The 22,273-nt window shown below is 33.5% G+C and overlaps 1 protein-coding gene and 1 non-coding gene across 2 annotated transcripts; one reads left to right on the top strand and one right to left on the bottom strand.

Annotated features, from left to right (window-relative positions):
- Positions 1-2,580: 2,580 nt before the first annotated feature.
- LOC123669893 (uncharacterized oxidoreductase YrbE-like) lies at positions 2,581-5,343 on the bottom strand. The gene is made up of 7 exons (XM_045603412.1): positions 5,309-5,343; positions 4,997-5,105; positions 3,918-4,163; positions 3,455-3,762; positions 3,135-3,374; positions 2,903-3,058; positions 2,581-2,803 (listed from the first exon to the last, which is right to left on the bottom strand). The coding sequence occupies exons 2-7, from the start codon at positions 5,074-5,076 to the stop codon at positions 2,664-2,666; spliced, it is 1,170 nt and encodes a 389-aa protein (XP_045459368.1). The 5' UTR covers positions 5,077-5,105; positions 5,309-5,343; the 3' UTR covers positions 2,581-2,663.
- A 2,200-nt stretch (positions 5,344-7,543) lies between these two features.
- LOC123653352 lies at positions 7,544-7,652 on the top strand. The gene has a single exon (XR_006743075.1). It is a non-coding gene; the product is annotated as a U6 spliceosomal RNA (small nuclear RNA).
- Positions 7,653-22,273: the final 14,621 nt, after the last annotated feature.

Genomic DNA, 22,273 nt, shown 5'->3' with positions numbered 1-22,273 from the left:
GGTAGCGGAACTGTATTATCCCTTAGTCGCCTCTTACGACACCCACGGGAAGAGAGGGGTGGCTATATTCTTTAGTACCGTAGCCACACAGTACAAGTACAAAGGAGATATTCTAAGTGTGGTACCATGATAATGAAACAAGAATCTGATGATGAGATCCCAGCAAAATCGAAGGAACCCTCGAAAATCCGTATAACTTTTTACTGAGTGTACCAACTTTGATAATTTTTAATTTAATCGAAAGCCGATGTTTATCATGTGGTCACATTTAAATTTCATCGAGATCTCATTACAACTAATTAAATACATTTTTATGCAATTAAAAAAAATATTAGCATTCTGCACCCCTTCTCTATATAAACTATGAGTGTACGAAATTCTGTCCGCGCAATTTTCGTACAAAGTTTTTGCTTTACGTATTAATATATAGATTACACAAAATTTGCAGAAATATTTAAATATTACAAAGAAAAGTAATGAAGCTTCAATTTTTTTTTTTTTTTTGTTTTTGTTTTGTGATTTTACAAAAATTTCTGGTAAACCAAATTACAAACAATATTGTAAGTCTCAAAGTTTTTTAATATAGTTCGATTAATAGTTCCGAAAAATTACAATACAAGTAGGATTTTTACATGAAGATCGTAAAATTAGAACACATCCTACTAAGTTGACATCTTTTGAAAAATTATAAAACTGTTCCATAATTCGCAATGTAAACATCGATTAGTAATCCAACTTTTGTATTGTAAAATTAATGTAATTTAATAAATGTTATAAATTTTATAAAATTTAAAATTGATTTTGTTCCCTAATTATATGATAATCGAAAACTTTTATTTTGTGCTCTATTCAGTGTAAAGAGAAAAAAACTAATTTATTTTCATGAATAGAGCCCGCCTGAAGACGGTGTTCTTGTCAAATCATTCGCTTAATGAAGACTTGTTTTATGTTTTTCCTATACTCCAACAGAACCTACGTACACCATGACTTTTGAACATAAAATATAAAAATAAAAACAATTTAACAGATTCAGTCACTAATATTTTATAGATACATAAGAAATATCAGAGAGATATCAAAGTCGAAATTAAGGATAAAACGTGACTTGAAGGAAGAATAAAATAGGTTTTCATCACAGTGTTATTGTGAGGACACAATGATAGCAATTGCGGCCACACTCACATCTGATATAATTCTATGACTGTAGGATAATTTCAAATTAAGCTCTCTTTAAAAAATACAGACGGAGAAGTTAAGGTAATCAAAGTTCGAATATCATCATTAAAAACCATACTTTTATCCGACATGATATCGATGCATAATATTGTGGCTTACTTTGTGAGGAGAAAATTCATTAACGCTGCACATGTTCAATTATCGAATAGTAGATGTTATTGGATGGTGTTAACTGATATCGCGCTCACTCTATTGATTGATAAATAGGGTCAGATAACTTGAACTGTGCTTTATGTATTAGCTATGTACAGTAATTAAAATGTTATGTATTATTTCATATCTATACTTAATTAATTTATCGATATTGACCTTTTCACGTCATAAAGAGTAGCTAATTAGATATTTTTATTATAATGGCTTGAAATGGTTTTGTCTTAAATTGATTCAGATATATTTTTCTACTGCTTACATATTATGCGAGTAACATCTAAACGACAAGTCTAACGATTAAAGCTTAAAGATTATTATTTTTTTTAGAAAAGTAATTTATAACCAAAATTCATACGGTTTTTTATCAAGTTACAAAAAAAATACAAATACGATTTCATTTAATTTTTATTTTTGAAAATAAATTATATTTTGTAGTATTTTTTCATAATTAGCTTTTAGTCATAACGTTCTTAAAACATTCAAGAATTTAAATGTATGGATAAAATTATACTACCTCATCATTTATCTCATTGCGGCAGCCGCTAAAGCAGATATATGTTGCTAAACCCGATTATCCTGCTGAAGTTTCCCTTGTGTTCAAAGTGAATGTATTGGAGCGGAATGTTCCACGTCAGGGGTAAAAGCAAGTATTCATGTTTAATTTCGCCCGCGTATGAGGGCCCGAAAAAATCTTTTACCTGGACCCGAATTCCAAAGAAAGAATTGTTTCCTTAAGTTTGGGTCGATACTGTATAACTAAAAGTTACCAGGTATTAATATCATACTAGCAATACCCGTGCGAATAATTCGCATTAAATAAGTATAATAATTATCACTTTACATTTTTTTTAATTCGTTATTGCAAAACTTCTTTATAAATAAAATATTCGAAATGTAGATCGACCGTCAATCATGTTGACGTTGTTTCAAAATTAAAGCCGTCAGATGGCAGCATTGCTTTATAGTTTCGTTATGTATATCTACATATATAATTTTAATAATAATTAATTAATTCACAAAAACAAAAGCAGTCTTATTTTTTTAGTTGTTGATGCCGGTAAGGCAAGCAATTATCTATAAAATGGTATATAATTAAAGTGGAGTAATTATGAGTTTTTTTCAAAAAGGGAGGCAAACATTACCTTAGCGTATTAATATATATGATGATAGTATTAAACAAATAAAAGACAAAAATGTTATAAAATGTTTATTTGAAAACTACTATTACTATAAATTAACATGAACAAATAATAATTATTACTCCAGTATAAAGTTTTTTATGAGTAGACAGCGGGAATATGGTCTTCGCTCCAATCAATTTCAACAGTCTTTCCAGTGCGAGCACTCTCCTCAGCTGCCGTCGCAATCTTGCTCACTGCGAGAGTCTGCCAACTAGCCACGTCCGGCGTAACTCCATCTATTAAAAATAAAGAAGCTGTATACTGACTGTAAAGTTAAACAACGTAGTGTTATATCACCTAATGTTTAAATGAAGTCTGTCTTCAATATTACTTACATTGTACAACGTCCAGGAAATGTTCAATCTCACGTCGATAAGCAACATTGAAACGTGATGGAAAGGAATAGTATATAGGGTTCAGCATAACCCCAGTCTGTCCAATGTACATTTCCGTCGAATGAGATGGCCTCTCGTTTTCCACCTTTATCATACCTAATTTTAAGGAAGACATTAGGAAAAAACAAAGAACACTATAATAAGCTCACTCATTACTTAGCTTTTTAAATACCATTTTTTCCAAAAACTTCGAGTCTTTGGTCATATCCGTAGGCGCTGTAACGACTATTATCACCGATAGCAATGGCACCAGAAGGAAAAGTAAGGAGAAAAGCAATTGTGTCAAAGTCATCGATAGCCTTCACCTCTGGGATTAAAGCTGAAGCAGTTGCTTGTACACGAACCGGTAGCTCACCGAGGACCCAACAAGACATATCGAAATCGTGAACCAAGCAGTCGTGGAAAACACCACCTTATTCAAGACAAAAATATTTATTATAGTATCAACAACGTTTGATTTACATATATTTTATTTGTATGATAAATAAGTACCTGAAGTTTTCAAATAATCAATGGTAGGGAGTGGTGAATCTCTAGCTGTTACCTTAAGAATCTGCACGTGACCTACTTCTCCTTTCCTGACTCTATCTTTCAACGCTCTGTAAGCTGGGTCAAAGCGGCGATTAAATGCAGCAAACAGAATACGGCCCTTAGCCTTAGCGGCTTCATAACATTTCTTCGTATCTTCGATACTCTCAGCGATCGGTTTTTCGCAAAAGATATCTTTATTATTAGCAATTGAATTTACAACGATTTCGTGATGAGTGTAAGTTGGTGATCCAATAAAAACTACATTTATACTGAAAAAATCGTAAAAATAGAAACTTTGGTGTTTTATTAAGATACATCTTCAAGATACATCTTCAAAGTTTCTCGATTTCTATTGGCCATTTACCTATAAATGAAATTGGTTAGATAATTTATTATAAAAGCTATTTATATTAACCCTACTTACGATTTATCGCTGTACACGATATCTTTATGTCTTGAAGTAAGAAATGTAACATCATCGTTTAATTTCCAGTGCTTTTTAAGATCATTAAAACTTTCTGGACGATCATCGACTATATACTTTAAAATAATTCGAGGATTATTTATTATATTACTTAAGTGAATAGAACCAGCGCGCCCAAGGCCAAAAATAGCTCCAACAACAGGTTTTGCTTCTGTTTTGCTACTTGGAGCAACATTATTGATGTATCTGAAAAATCGAAAAACAAAACTAAATTATCCTTCTTAAATATAGACATTAATTTATACTTTCATGTAATTTTATGAAAATAATTGTGTTTGCAGGCAAACGAAGAAAAACCGACTTCAATTATATCGACAAGTAATACAACGTAGGTAGACGAAAAAATAGCCAAGTAAATACGCATTATCAAAGATTACTCCAAAAATTGTAATCAGATGTCGATGAAATTTAAATGTGACCACATGATAAACATCGGCTTTCGATTAAATCATTAAAATCGATACACCCAGTAAAAAGCTATGCGGATTTATGAGTTTCTCTCGATTTCTCTAGGATCCCATCATCAGATCCTGGTTTCCTTATCATGGTACCAAACTATGGATATCTCCTTTATAACAAAAAAAGAATTATCCAAATCGGTTCATAAACGATGAAATTATTCCCGACCATACATATATATATATAGTCGAATTGAGTAACCTCCTCCTTTTTTTAGAGTCAGTTGATAAAAATTAAAAAAAATTAGATTGTATTTTACCAATAAGATATTTGAGTGAAACGTGATTAATGATATTGTAGTATTTTGAGAGCCGTTACAGTATTGTGATCCAAAACCCCACGATTTTTATTTTTGTTTTTTTTTTTTTGCTTAATAAGCACTTATTAACCTTAATACGAATTATTTATTAAAATAGTTATAATAGTTAATCATGTTATTCAACGTGAAGTTTCACTAATATGTTAAAACTTAACATCTAAATAGTAATAATAATAAAATACAATGAAATAGAAAATGTTCGAAAATTAAACAAAATTCTATATTAATAAATAAAGCTTACTGGGTATGCAGGAAGTCAACTTCTGGATACGTAGCTTTCAATGTGTAAGGAGAAGGTCCAGTAAACTTCTTGGTGGCCATTACTTAATCAAATGTTTTTCTTTTTTTTCCTACAAATTAAAAAAAATATATCTGTTAAATAATTAGAAAATTGATAACATCAATTTATAAAAAAATACTAATAGCTAATAATGATTAAGATTATTTTGCACATTTGCAAGTTTATTTATATGTTTAAATATATAAACTTGCAAGTGTGCTCGCAAATGTTAAAATTAATTATGTGGATAGATACTAGATAATCAGAACTTACTCTAAGAGACTAAGACAAGCTTATGTTTGATCAAGAGCTTGCTTCTATAATTTATTATCTTTTACGTCATAGAAACATATACAGAATTCTTATCAATTGTTGTTATTATAATTAAACTAGATGATCCGGTGAACCCTATATGACCTACAAATATTTGTGAAAAATATGGTCAAAACTTGATAAAAAAATTTTGACTTGTTGAAAAAACTTTTATCTACATTAAATGCAACACATTAGTTATACACTAAATCAATTTTCGTAATATAATTTCCACTGCTGGACGTAGGCCTACACAAGTTCACGCCATTTTTCGCGTGAACTCATGTGTTTTGCTCAAAGTCACCACGCTGGGCAAGCGGGTTGGTGACCGCAGGGCTGGCTTTGTCGCACCGAAGACGCATTTTTAATAATCGTCTTGAAACTTATTTATTTATTCTCTATTTGATAATCAAGTAGATTTTTTTTAATTTCTCAAAAGACAAAAGACCAATTGACAATATTTTTGACAAAACTCATCAAATGTTTCACAGCTAGAAACATTTTGTATTTGAAAACTAAATTGTCGTTTTTAGTATTTTCCATTTCTTATTATTTATGTTGCTCACTATTTAAACCATCCCCGAACTTCCATAAATATTTCAAGATCAAAATTAGCCAAATCTGTCCAGCCATTCTCGCGTTTTAGTAAGACAAACGAACAACAATTGATTTTTATACACCTATATATAATTATATATATATATATATATATATATATATATATATATATATATATATATATATATATATATATATATATATATATAAATCAATTGTTGATCGTTTGTCATCTATATGAAAAATGTGTTTTTTTAGCTGGTGTATTGGAGCCTGGGATAAACTGGACTTGTAAGAAGGTTGAAGCTTTTGAAATGTAGGTATACAGGAGAATGTTGAGAATATCCTGGAGAGATTAAATATAGAACGTAACTGTGCTAAGTCGTGTGAAGAAGAAAGCAGAAGTTGTTTTTAAGAAAAGATAGCTTGAATACTTTGACCACATTATGAGAAATTCAAAATACCAGCTGCTTCGATTTATTATCCAAGGCAAGCACAGAGTGGGTCGTAGAAGAACATCTTGGCTAAAAATCTACGCCAATGGTTTGAGAAAATCACCCGTTCGTTATTCAGGGCCGTGGTATCAAATCTAAAAGTTGTCAAAATGATCGCCAAACTTCGTGAGAAGATGGCACTTTATGAAGAAGAAGTATTTGATGTTGTCTTTAAGTTTAACGAAGTAACATAAAAAAAGTTCTGTTGACTACAATTTTTTTGTTTACTGCCTATGCCTCATGGCGTAGGCCACATTATTTGCGATCCCATGAGAATATTGGTATCAAAAGCTGGCCTATATGTTATTCTAGAGATATCTATATACCAAGTTTTACTACAATCAGTTTAGTAGCTTTTTGTGTGAAAGAGTAAAAAACGACACTCATCTATCTTTACAAACTTTCGTAGGTACTCATAATATAAGTAGAATTGTTTTTTATTAAAATTATATTGGTAACATTATTTAGAACGTTATATTCATTTAATTTTTCAATTCTGTCATTACAGTAAACAGAAACAGTAAAAACTACACAAACATATTTAAGGACATTTTAATTCCGATCTTCTTTTTATTTCACATTGCTATTATGTTTTACATTGATCGAATCAATAATTTTAAATAAAATTAAAGTGTTATTCAAAAAAAAAATGTTTTTTTCAAGTCCATATAGCTATTTACACGATACTTTTAGTATCACACACACAAACGATTTTAAAATTTTTGTCTCTCTGTCTTTCTGTTTGTCCGAACTAATCTTCTGAACGGCTTAACCGATTTTTATGAGACTGTCACTAGAAGATAGAGGAGGTTCTGGAGCAACATGTAGGGTACTTTTTATCCCGGAATTCCCGCAAGATCCCGTGCGAGTTCCTACCGCTTAGATAGACATGGAATAACCAAACATTTTTCTATTAAATACGACAAGTTTTGTGCGCAAAAAAAAACTGAAAACCCAAAAGGTGTAAATTATAGAAAAAATAACGATTAATTATAAAATAACTGTGTTTTATATAAAGGAAAACACGCGAACGTAGTCGCGGGTACAGCTAGTGAGAAATAATACATTTATTCAAATCATATTTACTGATTGTAGGTATGTATTATACACAATGAAGTCGTTGCAAAATGGTATATTTATCACTGTACTCGCTTCAGCAGTACGTATAATAAAATTGGAACGATACAGAGAAGTTTAAGATGGCCCCCAAGTAAAGGTAGAGATAGTCAATTATATTAAAGAAATAAAAATATATAAAGTAAACTTCAAGTAAGCTGATATTTTAATAAAATACTCAAGAATTCAAAAAAGACAAAACAAGAATTTTATTTTTAAACTTATCTTTTGTATATCTATTAAAAATAACTCAATTCTAAAGTTTACTTAAGACGTGGAAACGTAGCAACCAGCGCGTCTCCACATCGTTTCATCATCATCATCATAATTTTAGCCTATCACAGTCCACTGCTGGACATGGGCCTCCACAAGTTCATAAGAAAATACATGTATGTTACATATACTACGGCACTAAAGAATTTAGCCACCCCCTCTCTTACCGTGGGTGTCGTAAGAGGCGACTAAGGGATAACAAGGTTCCACAACCACCTTGGAACTCAAGAAGCCGACCGATGGCGGGATAACCATCCAACTGCTGGCTTTGAAATACACAGGCTGAAGACGGGCTGCAGCGTCTTCGGTGCGACAAAGCCAGTACTGCGTCACCAACCCGCCCGCCCAGCGTGGTGACTATGGGCAAAACACATGAGTTCACGTTATTTTTGGCGTAAACTTGTGGAGGCCATGTCCAGCAGTGGACTGTATAGGCTGTAATGATGATGATGATGATGAAAGAACTGAGTTTCAAAGTAATACGATTTTATTCAGCCTTTTGCAAATATAATTTATTAAAGGTTGATGATGGTTGTTTTATGATTGAAGGTTTGTGATATTGTATTATTACCTTTCATTATTATTGCCATTCATTTATTACGTAAGACTATTTAGGGGTGGTTGGGGTCAACCATGTCTTATTTTTTCTTACAAGGGAAGGGGAGAGTTTCGATAGTACTTACGTAAGATCACAAAAATGCACAAAGTTAAAATTATACTTTAAAAAATCGCGGACAACCGCGCGAATGTCAAAGTTCGCTATGCGTCACAGAAATAGTAAATTACTATTTCTGTGCTATGCGTACTAAACGATTTGTATTTCCATGGTAACGAACCCGCGCAACCCGCACTGCGGCTCCCGGGAACTCCCCGCTTGTGGACAAGTCACTTGTTTGCGTAAACAACGCTCGTTATTGCGTTTATGATTTTAATATTGTAGTTAAGTGGTAATTGAATTATTGAACTGCGTGAATAGATTCTTTTATTTATTTCTTTTGTTGAGCCTCTGCACTGAAAATCTTATGTCGGTAAAGATGAATAATTAAAAATCAAAGTTTATTACTACCAAAAAATAAAAATTATTAGTACCTTTGTAAGTACAAATTTTTATTAAATCAAACCAAACTTGTATTCATTTTTTCTTTTAGATTCTTACGTAATAGATAGTAAACAGGGGTCGGCTTATTCTTATTTTCTTATAATAGGAGGGGGTTGAAAACTAATAAAATTCATCTTACGTAATAAATGAATGGTCCCTAAACAGTTTATGTTAATTTTTGTCCAAAATTCACATCATTTACCTAGTCAACAAATTTGTTGCTTAAACGAGTGAAATATCTGTGTATTTTTGCCTGTCCTACGCCAGGGTTGGCGCCGCGTTGGCGCAACGGTTACAGCCATGGATTGTACCTGTTGCGCTGGCGGATGCGGGTTCGATCCCCGCACATGATAAACATTTGTATTGGCCATACAGGTGTTTGCCGTGGTCTGGGTGTTTGTGCAGTCCTTGTGGGTCTTCCCACCGTGCCTCGGAGAGCAAGTAAGCCGTCGGTCCCGGTTGTTATCATGTACACCTAATAGCGATCGTTACTCATAGTAGGGAATATATCCGCCAACCCACATTGGAGCAGCGTGGTGGATTAAGCTCTGATCCTTTTCCTACATGGCGAAAGAGGCCTATGCCCAGTAGTGGGATATTACAGGCTGAAGCGTAAGCCAGGGTTAAAATAGGAAGGGCGATTGGAGCATGTTTGTTTAACAAAGGTAGCCTGCAGCGTTTGGAAGTAGGTATTCAACCACTTGATAGCTAAATTGTACCTACTAAATACCTGTTTTATGTCGCCTGCACAACTAGGGCGCCCAGGCGACACGTAATTATTTTCGTAGATAACTGTTGGTTAACTTTACTTGGAAGTTTATTAATATTCATGTTATATGTATATTTTTTGTAACATATGATCGTCAAATAAATATTGATAGTAATTCATCCGTCACCCGTATTCGGGCAATGAAGAAACGGGGAAAGATAGATATTGATTAAAATCGTTACATTTTTAAGTTTTTATTTAACCTACCTACCTGCGTACTGAACTAAAAAAATATGTTCATATGTAGATAATAAACTAGATGTAAGTATTTAACCGACTTTAAAAAAGGAGGAGGTTCTCAATTCGACTGTTTTTTATCTTTGTTACCTAACAACTTTTTACTGTGTAGACCGATTTCAATGATGCTTTTCTTTGTGGAAAGCTAGTGTTTGTCATGCAGTTCCATTATAAATTTGATTAAAATCTGACAAGTATTTTTTGAGTTAAACCTAATAATGCGTATTACATTGATTAATTATTTTTTGTCCACCTACGTTGTATCACTTGTACCAGAAAACCTTTACACATTGTTATTGTACTATTAAAACTACTTTATATTAAAAATGCAAAGTTAAGTGCACTATAAAGCTATATTTCTTCTTCACTTAAATAAATTTTAAATAAACAAAAAGCGAGCCGGTAAAACCTTTATTTTAATTATCAAAAAGAATATGTATAAAATATGTGTAAAAATTGTTAGTATTATTTTGTTTATTCTAATCAACTCAGTAATGTGTATGATATCTAAAAAAAATTATTATCGCGAATATATTCTTACATTGTGTACATTTCTATTAAAAGAAAGACGAAAGTACGTTAATCCAACATGTGCGTGATATAGTCGGCAATAAAAACTAATATTGTAAGAGCTTACAGTTCGTTTGATGCTTAACAGCTTTGACTAACAAATGGTACTTGTTTGAGCGCCTGAGCATTTCTTCGAGCAACAAAGAACCGTCCTTTATAACATAATTTATTTAGATATGATATTAAAAAATATTTAGATTTTCCTAATGTGTGGGTAACGCAAAAATAAAAATCGTACAAATTAAAAATAGCATGGGTGTCGTCTTTTGTCAAAGATTTTCATTGTAATATGAAACTTTGAATAGTTACGGGTTTCTGTAAAGAACTCACTATAGACGGCGCCACGGTCGCTTAGACCGAATATAAAATCATTATATCAAAATTTTCAATCGATCGGGTACATCGTTCCTTAACTTAATTGGCTAGAACACCGACACGGTCGGTCGGAGATGCAGGTTTGATCCCCGCTGGAACGGTCGATTTTTGATATGATATTAAAAAATGTTTATAATTTATATTTTTATACTATCAAACGCATTTAGTTAAAACGAGCGTTATGCTTTCTTAATTTTATATTTTTTAAATTTTTCGTTCCTTATGAAACTCCAAAAAGTATAACTAATAATAATAGCTGGAGAAGCTGGAGAGCCTGACGTCATGCTATGCTTTCCAAGGCCCGAGTACGGCTACTCTCATCGCCTTTTGGACAAACATATGATTGGTGGGGATAGAGCATGATGAAGGCCTTTAGATTGCAGCGATTCAGAACGCATGTGCTAAGATCGAGTCTATGAACTCGATTGGCATTTCTACGAATAACGTAGCTGGTCTGACTAGTATTAGCCCAGGGCCTCACTAAGACGCAAGTTCTCACCGGGCACGGCTGCTTTGGTGAATACTTGTGTCGGACGGCCCAAAGGGAGCCGACGACTGGATGTCACGATTGTGGTGCGGCGGTGGACTCGGCCCAGCACACCCTCGAGGTGTGCCCGAGATGGGCGGCGCTACGTCGCGATCTGACGACAGTCCTCGGAGGGAACTTGTCACTGCCGAGCGTTATCACCGCGATGCTCGGCGACGACGAGTCCTGGAAGGCGATGATCTCCTTCTGCGAGACAGTAATGTCCCTGTGTATGGGCAAACATGTATGGGCTCTGTCCCCACCTACCAACATACATGGAACTGATACCAAGGTGTTCCTAAAGTGCCCCCTATCTGATTTAAATCATATGTTTTAGATAAATCATTGGAAATATATTTAAAAAAAAAACAATTTGTCACTATTAATGAAGGTATCTATATGTTTAATTTTATTCGTGTAAATATGTTGTGTGTTGTAATTAAAGTACAAAATATGATTTGGTAATTAAACAAAATATATAAAATCGGATCGAAATCAAGTACACGTTGAAACTTATAACATTTAGAAACCGCGATCAATATCCCACCACCATCCTCGCCTCTGTCAAAACCACGGCTCTCACGGTCCCGCCACTACGGTACGGTAACTTAGCTATTCTGTCTACTGAAAATTCTGAAATTCGAAAAGATACTTTTGCGGAATAGAAAGCTCGGAGAAAAGAATTTTATTAATAAAATAATCTTATTAAAAGTAAAATATTATCTTAATATATATAAATCTCGTGTCACAATGTTTGTCCTCAATGGACTCCTAAACCACTTAACCGATTATAATAAAATTCACACACCATGTGCAGTTCGATCCAACTTAAAAGATAAGCTATATTTTATTTTGATATATTATGTTATTATTATATTTCAGAAAAAAATAACGTGATACGAAGTTCGCCAGGTCAGCTAGTTTCATTATAAATATTTCTATAAGCCTATGCTATTGAAAAAAAACTTATTAGACATTTAATTTAGTTGCACATAATATTATCAATAGTCTTGGATAACTACTTACATCAGTGGCTTCTTAAAATTAAATACTAACATGACTATTTTTACTGGGATGCCGGAGGGCCCCATCCAAATACCTAATTTGTAACGGGCCTCAGATGGTATAGTTACGCCACTGGCTATGATATCAACAATTGTTCGGATAATTTTAGCAGATATACCCCAGGGGTCAGTGGTCTTCTTAATTTCTATAGTTGTAAATGTTTTAACAATCGCATTAGCGTCTATGGGTCTGAAAACAAAATCTGTGCACGCATTTACATTTTGTTTAAGCAACAATTCAGTGACTTCAGGCGAAGATATAAACGCTTTAGTTGTCGAAAGTTGAATATTGGCAAAGTGTTTTTCAAAAGCTTGTTGCCACCTAATTATTTGATTTAATAGACTGATTGTCAATGATCATTTATTTATTTATTTCATAACATGCATAATATGTAAATATGGCTGTATCTACACTAGTGGTCTTTTTTATTTCTCATAGTGCGTATGAAAAACTCTCTTACTTTGATTTTATTTTTTGTATGTGCGCCTTCCAATTAATATGACTGTCTATAATAATACCGAGCAAAGTGAATTCATTTACGCATTCTAATTTTATATTGTAGTATCTGTATTTTTAAATTTAGTGCACATTTTTGGTAAGGATGAAAAGTCATTATTTTAATTTTTTCAAAATTTATTTTAAGATGGTGTTCATTTAACCAGTCCGTTTTTTCAAGCAGAGAGTCAAGATTTTCATGGACATTATTATTATCATTATTTTGACATGAAATTTACAAAGATATTGTTATGAACACGTCAATATGTCGTCGGCGAACAATACGCATGGCTCTTCCATGATCTTAGGAAGGTCGTTGATGTATATTAAAAATAATAGACATCCAACGACACTTCCCTGGAGGAACGACGCGTTCATATTTTTGCAGTCTGACCGTACGTAAGATATTCTTTTAGTTGCAGCATCAAAGTGCTCGATGTCGACAAACTACTGTCTGTCCTTTAGGTACGACGCCAGCCACTCGTGAGCAGCACCGCGGATGCCTATATCGTACAATTTATTTAAGAGTATATTATGCTGGACGCGGTCATATGCCTTGGTCATGTTGTCTAGTAACACGCCAATACCGTATTGTTTATTGTCAAAATTTTTTAAATCTCTAATATACTTATACTTAACAGTAGACCTGTCTTTACGATAGTCATTTTGGCAGTCATCAAAAATATTGTATTTTTCGCAAAATTTAGTATTTCAATTGCAAACAGCTTTTTCAAAATTTTTGGAAACTGATGGTTAAAGGGCGATAGGGCGATAATTGCTTGGGTCTGTTTTTTCGTTTTCCTTGTGAATAGATTACCTATTCTTTTTTAGTCTTTTTTAGTAGAGACGGAAAAGTCGCTTCGTCAACGATTCGTCAAATGATTGGTTTTTTAAAATAGTGCAAGGATATGTTAATTCTGCAGCACAATATTTTATTAAGTTTGGCGGCGGCTCATCAATACCACGGTTTTTTTTAACTTTCTTACGATTTTATATACTTCTTGACAGTCTACTGACTAAGGTACATAGAGTTTTCAGTTGAATTCAATACTGGACGACCGCTGCTGCAATCGGCGGCATTAAGCGGCCCGATTGACGCAAAGAAATTATTAAATGAGTTAGCTACTGATTTTGGATCTGTGACGAGCATATTATTTATTTTTATTTTAATATTTGACTTTTCTTTATTGTTTACTTTATTTGTTCTCTGATTTATAGAGTGAGTCTGATTTGTGGAGCATCCACATAGTTTAAACTTTATTAATTTTTGTATTGTAATTTTTTCGGTTGTATTTTTGTTTTTGTTTTTAATATTTTTTCATATTGTTCATAATGTATTTTTAGGATCGGATTTTTTGATATGGTTGATCAGTTCACTAACACCTTTAGAATCTTTAGCTCTTCTTTTTTATCTTTTCTATCTTTAGATCTATAGTTATGTTTTTTATTTTTATTTTTTTGAAGTGAAACTTTTTTAGGCGCATGAGGGTAAAATTGTTACGGTTGAAACGAAAACGTTTTAGTCGATGGCGCTGGAACGGAAATCTGAAGCTTTAGATTTGTATAAATATAAACGAGACTTAAAAATTAGTTTTCAAAAATTTCACTTTCAACATGTGTGTACTTTATACGCACGCACTCTTTTTTAAATATACTTAATATACTTAGACGCAGCACAAACAAGTTTAAATATTTTTTTATAAATTTCTGCCATAATTATAAAAAGCAATCTTTTTATTATACTATTTTCCATGTAAGAGATCACATTACTTTTGCCTACCCGGAGATATAGATTCCCGGAGTCGTCCAATCATTGAATGACTTGCAGTCATTGTGTGTCGCAGTGAATACTTTGGAGATATTCCTAAAAACATCATTAATATGATCGCTTAAAACTTCATATTTTTCATTAACACCACCTATTCATTACTTAATATATGACCTCCTTATAGGACATCGACATCCGCTAAGAACGGATTTTACGAAGCTCAACCCCTAAGGGGGTAAAACGGGGGTTGGAAGTTTGTATGAAAGTCCTATGTTTTTGAAGTAAGAGACTTGACATTTAAAATGTGTGCTCTATAGATGGTGAGAAGGTGTCTAAATAATGTATCTTTAGGAATATGCAAAATAGAATCACACACTGAAGGTTCTACTGTTTTACAATATTTATTTATACAGGGTGTCCCAGAAATCAACGTCAAGCCGGCAATGGGCGATAGGCCAATTGATGGTGGTTATCAGAAAAATAAGAAAAAAAATATTTATGAATAATTTAAAAAAATAATGGCTTTTTAAAAAAAATCGAGAAATTGACACCCTGTGACAGTCTTTCAAGCTTTGTGACTAGAAACCTTGACTATGCTTTGTTTTTTTTGTGTAACGGGTCCCTGAATAACTGTTTTATTAATTGTAATCTAAAATTAATACTAAAATGCCTCAGCTTTAGAAAAACATCATTTTATTGCGCAACCATTACGCAAAAAAGATAACAACATCTATCTTTATGTGACTGTCTTGTAAAAAAAATGTACTACGCTCTTTTGGCAAGTGGCTTTAAAAGATGGCGCATTTAGTCTGGATTCTAAAATGGTACTACATTTAGTAGTTTAAACCTAAGATTCGGTAGAAAAAAAAATGTAAACCAAATGAAAGTTAATTATTTTTATCACTCAAATTGCTATGGACCGCGTTTGAGTACGAATGCTATAATATAGTGACCCTATTGTGCCGTGTGTGAGCGAGACAGACAGTCATAGTATTGTAAAAAGATGGCGCATTTAGTCTGGATTCTAAAATGGTAGTACACTTAGAAGACTACACCTAACATTCGGTAGAAAAAAAATGTAAACCAAATGAAAGTTAATTATTTTTATATCACTCAAATTGCTATGGACCGCGTTTGAATACGAATGCTATAATATAGTGACCCTATTGTGCCGTGTGTGAGCGAAACAGTGACACTAGACTTAGAAGACTGTTACTTAAATTTGGACAAAAAAAAAATACGGTTGAAATAAAATTCAGTTATTGGAATCAAAGTTTATTCATTCATAACAAATTTTCAAATTGTTTGCCTTCGGCCGAAACGCAAGCCCTACATCTTCTTAAAAAAGAGCGGTTTACAAGACGAGCGTACCTTTTCGAGTTGATCTCTTCAACAGCTGCCGCAATTTTTTCTCGTAATTCGTTTAAATTTTGAAGTGGTTTAGAATATACTTTTTCTTTTAACGTTCCCCAGTAAAAGAAGTCGACTGGATTTAAGTCCGGTGAACGGGCTGGCCACGAAATTGGACCAGACCGTCCTATCCATCTACCTCGGTATTCTAGATCGAGAAATTCTCTGACTGAGCGAGTATAATGTGCTGGGCAGCCATCTTGTTGAAACCAAATGCTTCGGTAAATGTCAAGTGAGACGTCTTCCAGTAAATTTGGTAAATGGTTTTCTATAAAATCCAGATAAACCTCGCCGGTCAAATTTTCTGGTAACTCGAATGGCCCAATAATTTTTCCATTTAAAATGCCGGTCCACATATTTATTTTAAATCGATACTGAGATCGATCTTCTCGCATTAAGTGTGGATTTTCCAAATGCCACTCGTGCAGATTATGCAGATTCATGTATCCGTCTCTTTTTAGGGTAGATTCATCGGACCATAGAATTTTGTTTAAAAATTGCGGATCTTCCCTATACTTTTGCAACATCATTTGACAAAATGCAAGCCTTGCAGGGTAATCCTGGGGCAGGAAACTTTGTACTCGTTGTACATGGTACGGGTGAAACTCGTTTCTCTTTAAAATTCGGTGTGCTGTACTTTTTGACACCCCCGTCCTTGCTTCAATTAAACGGACTGAGGTACTCGGGTCGTAACTGACTTCTTGCAAGACCATGTCTTCATTAGAAGTATTTGGTCTTCCCTCACTAGTCACTTGGTTGGGGAATCGACCCTCTGAGAGTAACCGGTGCACATTTATAAAAACTCGATGATCCGGATAACGTTCACGATTTGGATATCTCTCACGATAGAGTCTAGCCGCAGCAGTAGCATTGCATCTGCATTCCCCATAAATGAGGTGCATGTTGGCATATTCCTCAGTCGTGTACAGATGCGGCATCACGGACACTCACTGTCAAACGAAACGTTTATACAACAAATCCAGATCACAACACAAACAAGTCCAATAAACAATCCAAAATTGTAAGTACGAAATCAACACGAATACAGAAAGATGCGTAGTAAACGAAGAAGCGTAACGTACTAAAGTATAACACAAAATGGCAGATGCATCATGGTGGCGTCACTATCTGTCTCGCTCACACAAGACACAATACTATGACTGTCTGTCTCGCTCACACACGGCACAATAGGGTCACTATATTATAGCATTCGTACTCAAACGCGGTCCATAGCAATTTGAGTGATAAAAATAATTAACTTTCATTTGGTTTACATTTTTTTTTCTACCGAATCTTAGGTTTAAACTACTAAATGTAGTACCATTTTAGAATCCAGACTAAATGCGCCATCTTTTAAAGCCACTTGCCAAAAGAGCGTAGTACATTTTTTTTACAAGACAGTCACATAAAGATAGATGTTGTTATCTTTTTTGCGTAATGGTTGCGCAATAAAATGATGTTTTTCTAAAGCTGAGGCATTTTAGTATTAATTTTAGATTACAATTAATAAAACAGTTATTCAGGGACCCGTTACACAAAAAAAACAAAGCATAGTCAAGGTTTCTAGTCACAAAGCTTGAAAGACTGTCACAGGGTGTCAATTTCTCGATTTTTTTTAAAAAGCCATTATTTTTTTAAATTATTCATAAATATTTTTTTTCTTATTTTTCTGATAACCACCATCAATTGGCCTATCGCCCATTGCCGGCTTGACGTTGATTTCTGGGACACCCTGTATACAATAGAACCGAATGCTTGTGGTTCCATTTAGCATAAAAAAAGACAATTAAATTGTATATTTAATTTACGCATCACCATACCACAGAAACTTGGTTCCATTTGGTATACTATTAAACGAGCAATTCTTGTATATATATATATATATATATATATATATATATATATATATATATATATATATATATATATATATATATATATATATATATATAATCTGATTCTCGGAAACGGCTCCAACGATTTTCATACAATTTAGTATATAGGGGGTTTCGGGAGAGATAAATCTATCAAGCTAGGATTCATTTTCAGAAAATGTCGTTTTATCCCTGTTTTTAGGGAGTGAAAAAATATCGTTAGAATACGAAGGTAAATTTCGCATTTGTTAACTTAGTTGCAATAGCTCGGTGGGAAATCGGCCAGTCGGGATCAACCGAGAAGATCATGGTTCAAATCCCTATGTCCCTGATCAATTATCTTTTCTTTTTCTTTTTCTAATTGCACTCGTTATTTTTTATTTAAATAGGTTGTTCTTATTTTTTATTATTATGTCGGTAAAATCGAAACATATTATTTATATTTTATCATTATTATTTTTTAATTATTTTTTATTTTTTATATTTTTTTATATTTTTTATTATTGTCGGTAAAAAAAAAATATTATTCATATTTTATAAATAATGTAATTCGTATTTAAATATGATTTTCAGAAAATAAACACGATTTGTTGGAGCGCCTGTCAGTTTTTGAGAAGCAATTACTCTCAATCTTGTAATTGTGTGTGATACGCGTTGGCGCAACGGTTACACCATGGATTGTACCTGTTGGCTGATCAGACATAGTAGACGGTAAACTGGAGGATGAATTCTTGAAAGCCGATCTGGAGCATTTAGTACATTTTGCCAAACAAAAAATGGTTTTACTTCAGGTGAAATAGCTTCACAGAAACTTTTCCATCCTTCCCATTTCTTTCTTTTGAATAATTTTTAGTGGCAATAATAGCAGTATTTAATATTTCAAAATTTTCTGAACTTAATAAATTATAATTTAATTCCGCTTCCTTCCTTTCTTTGACAGCCCAGGAACACTCACTGTCCCACCAGGGAAGCAATGGAATATTATTTGAGCAAGGCTTCTTTGATGGAAAAACTTCGTCAGCAGTCAATAATGCATGTGCAAAAGCTTCAGAACTCAGATACTCATCACCTTGGCTTAAGATGGAAAGACTTAAGATCTTATTATCTAGGGTAGCTTTGTATAAATCCCAGTCTGCGCTAGCCAACTGATATTGAATTCGGAAAGATGTTTTAGTTTTATTGAAATTTTTAAAAGGTAAATTTATTAAAATGGGAAAGTGATCACTACCATAAGTGGAGTTTAAGGTATGCCAAATCAATGATGAGGCTAAACTAGGTGAAGAAATGGAAAGGTCTGGAGCACTTTTACCTTCATTAATATTGGTTCTTCGTGTAGGAGTGCAATTATTTAAAATACAAAGATTAGGTGAATCTACAATTTCCAACACTTCATGTCCATAGTTATTATTATTTGAACTACCCCATGACTGGTATTGAGCATTAAAGTCACCTAAAACAAGTATAGGTTTGGGAAGAGATACTAAAATATTTTTAACTTCTTTTAAAATTTGAGAAGAAGGATGAGGAATATATAACACGTGGTTCAATTAGTCCCGAGACTAAGTACTTAAAAAAGGTCTTTTTTATAAAATTAAATATTATTCATCAACATAGTCTCCTCCAAGAGCGATACAGTCTCTCCAACGCTTTTCTAACTTTTCTATCCCATGTGTGTAGAACGATTTGTCTTTGACTTCAAAATAAGCCTCCGTTGCTGCGATAACTTCACTATTTGAGTCAAATTTCTTACCCTGAAGCATTTTTTGAGGTCTGCAAACAGCCAGTAATCGCTGGGGGCCAAGTCTGGCGAATAAGGGGGATGAGGAAGCAATTCGAAGCCCAATTCGTTAATTTTGGCCATCGTTCTCACGGACTTGTGACAAGGCGCGTTGTCCTGGTGAAACACCACTTTCTTTTTGTTAATGTGAGGCCGTTTATCCGCAATTTCGTACTTCAATCGCTCCAATAAGCACATGTAATAGTCACTATTTATATTTTGCTCCTTTTCAAGGTAGTCGATGAAAAGTATTCCATAACCTTACCGGCCGATTTCTGAGTCTTTGGACGCTTCGGGCGGCTTTCACCAGCCGCTCTCCACTCCGCTGCCTGCCGATTGGATTCCGGAGTGAAATGGTATATCCAGGTTTCATCCATTGTTACATACCGACGTAAAAAATCCTTTTTATTATGATTCATCAGCGCCAAACATCGCTCTGAATCATTGATACGTTGTTCCTTTTGATTAGTTGTAAGCAAACGCGGCACCCACTTAGAAAAAAGCTTTTTCATGGCCAAATTTTTATGTAAAATAGTGAAAACACTACCAGCTGAAATCTTCACTATCTCGGCTATCTCTCGCACTTTTACCTTCCGATCTTCCAATACGATTTTGAGGACTTGGTTAATATTTTGTTGAGTCACTGCTTCATTTGGACGACCTGAGCGTTCCCCATCATTTGTGTCCATGCGACCGCGTTTGAAGTCGGCATACCACCGACAAATGGTTGCTTTAGAGGGAGCTGATCCTGCATAACATTTTATAAGCCATTGCTGTGCTTCAACGGTATTTTTTCCCATTAAAAAACAATGTTTTATCAACACGCGAAACTCGTTTTTTTCCATTGTATCGAAATTACAACCGTAGCGTCACTTAAATGTTTCAAAAACAATAATTTTATTGTTCCATTTTTAAAAATTTGACACATGTTCTTGTATTGATAGCCAGTACTTTTTAAAAATCAAAAGAGTTTTTAATATATGCGCCATTTCCAGGTTAGTCTCGGGACTTATTGAACGATCTAGTATATAGAGACAAAGCAAATGCTATTTACAATGATAGCAATGATTGAGAAATTTTATCATGAGAAGAAATATTTACATGAGAAAAGGGAAAAGGATGTTTTACTAATATTGCAAGACCACCATAGCCATCGGATCTATCTTCTCTAATACAAGAATATCCTTGAATTTTAAAAATGGATTCAGGTTTTAGCCAAGTTTCTTGAAGACATACTACGGTGGAATGATACTTATTAATAATATGGATAAGATCACTTTTCTTACTATTTACACTACGACAATTCCACTGATTTGCCTCGGAGTAACTGTCCATTATGACTAATATAATTATTTATAATTTCCATTATTGGTTGGACCACGTTGACCGGTTGATTTTGATTTAAAAAATTTAATAAAATAATTAAAAGTTCGACAATAGATTGTTTAGATGAACATTTCATTGTTAAGAGCACAACCATTTTTAGGGGAAGGCAAATCAAATTCATTGTTGAATGTTGACGAGGTTTAAAAATGCAGTCTTCTTATAGGAAACATTTTGAAAATCTTTATTATTATTTAGGTATATGAGTTTTGTTGATGACAGAGGTTGAAGGAGTGTTTGGGGAAGTTGCTACAACATCAGAATATGATTTGGTTATTGTAGGGAAGATTTTGGATGCCTCTGCATAAGAAATAATCTTTGATAATTTTTTTCCTTAAAAATTATTTACATATTTTATTTGTTGCATAGTGGGAACCATGACAAATACAGCAAAATGCCTTGCCACATTTAAAGCAGCGAGGAGTTGATCTACACATATCTTTGACATGTCCATATCTTTGACATGTCCATATCTTTAACATGTCCATATCGACAACATTTAAAACATTGTATAGTAGGGTAAATATATAAGTCTACAGGAAAATAATTAAATCATATGAAAATTCTTCTCTTTATTTGCCTTGCCATGACGCTTTCTTTTCTTATTGCGATGTTTACATATTCTTAGAGCTTTTGTGTGCTTTCTCAGTAGCTTTGCATTATTCACAGAACTAACATCCGTAGCCATAGAAGATTCACAATGCTCAATCGTGACATAATGAGATACCTGTGGGACTGTGCCGCCAGGATCGGAGGTTCGTGTCCCATGGAGAAAACAAAATAAATAAATTAAAAACTTACCCTTAATGAAGAAATATTTACACTAACTACAAAATTTAAACTAAAAAGAACTAAAATAACAAATATTTACACTACTTTACACCTATCTGAACCATTAAAGATATTTTTAAATTTTAAATTGCAAAAAAAAAACACTCCCGCTCTTTCCACGTTTCCCGCGCTTTTTCTCATCAAATTATGTATCAACCAAATATTTAGTTACCTCACTAGTTTTTTTTTTTTTTCAACTTACCGCGTTTTATCAGCTTTCGTGTCATTATATTTCTAGTCTGTGGTGTTGCTGTCATTCAAATTTCGAAAGCGTTTCAAAGCACAGCCGGGAAACAAACTATAGGT

Source organism: Melitaea cinxia, chromosome 4 (assembly GCF_905220565.1).
Source record: "Melitaea cinxia chromosome 4, ilMelCinx1.1, whole genome shotgun sequence".
NCBI lineage: Eukaryota > Metazoa > Arthropoda > Insecta > Lepidoptera > Nymphalidae > Melitaea > Melitaea cinxia.
This window is presented reverse-complemented; position numbering and strand designations above follow the sequence as displayed.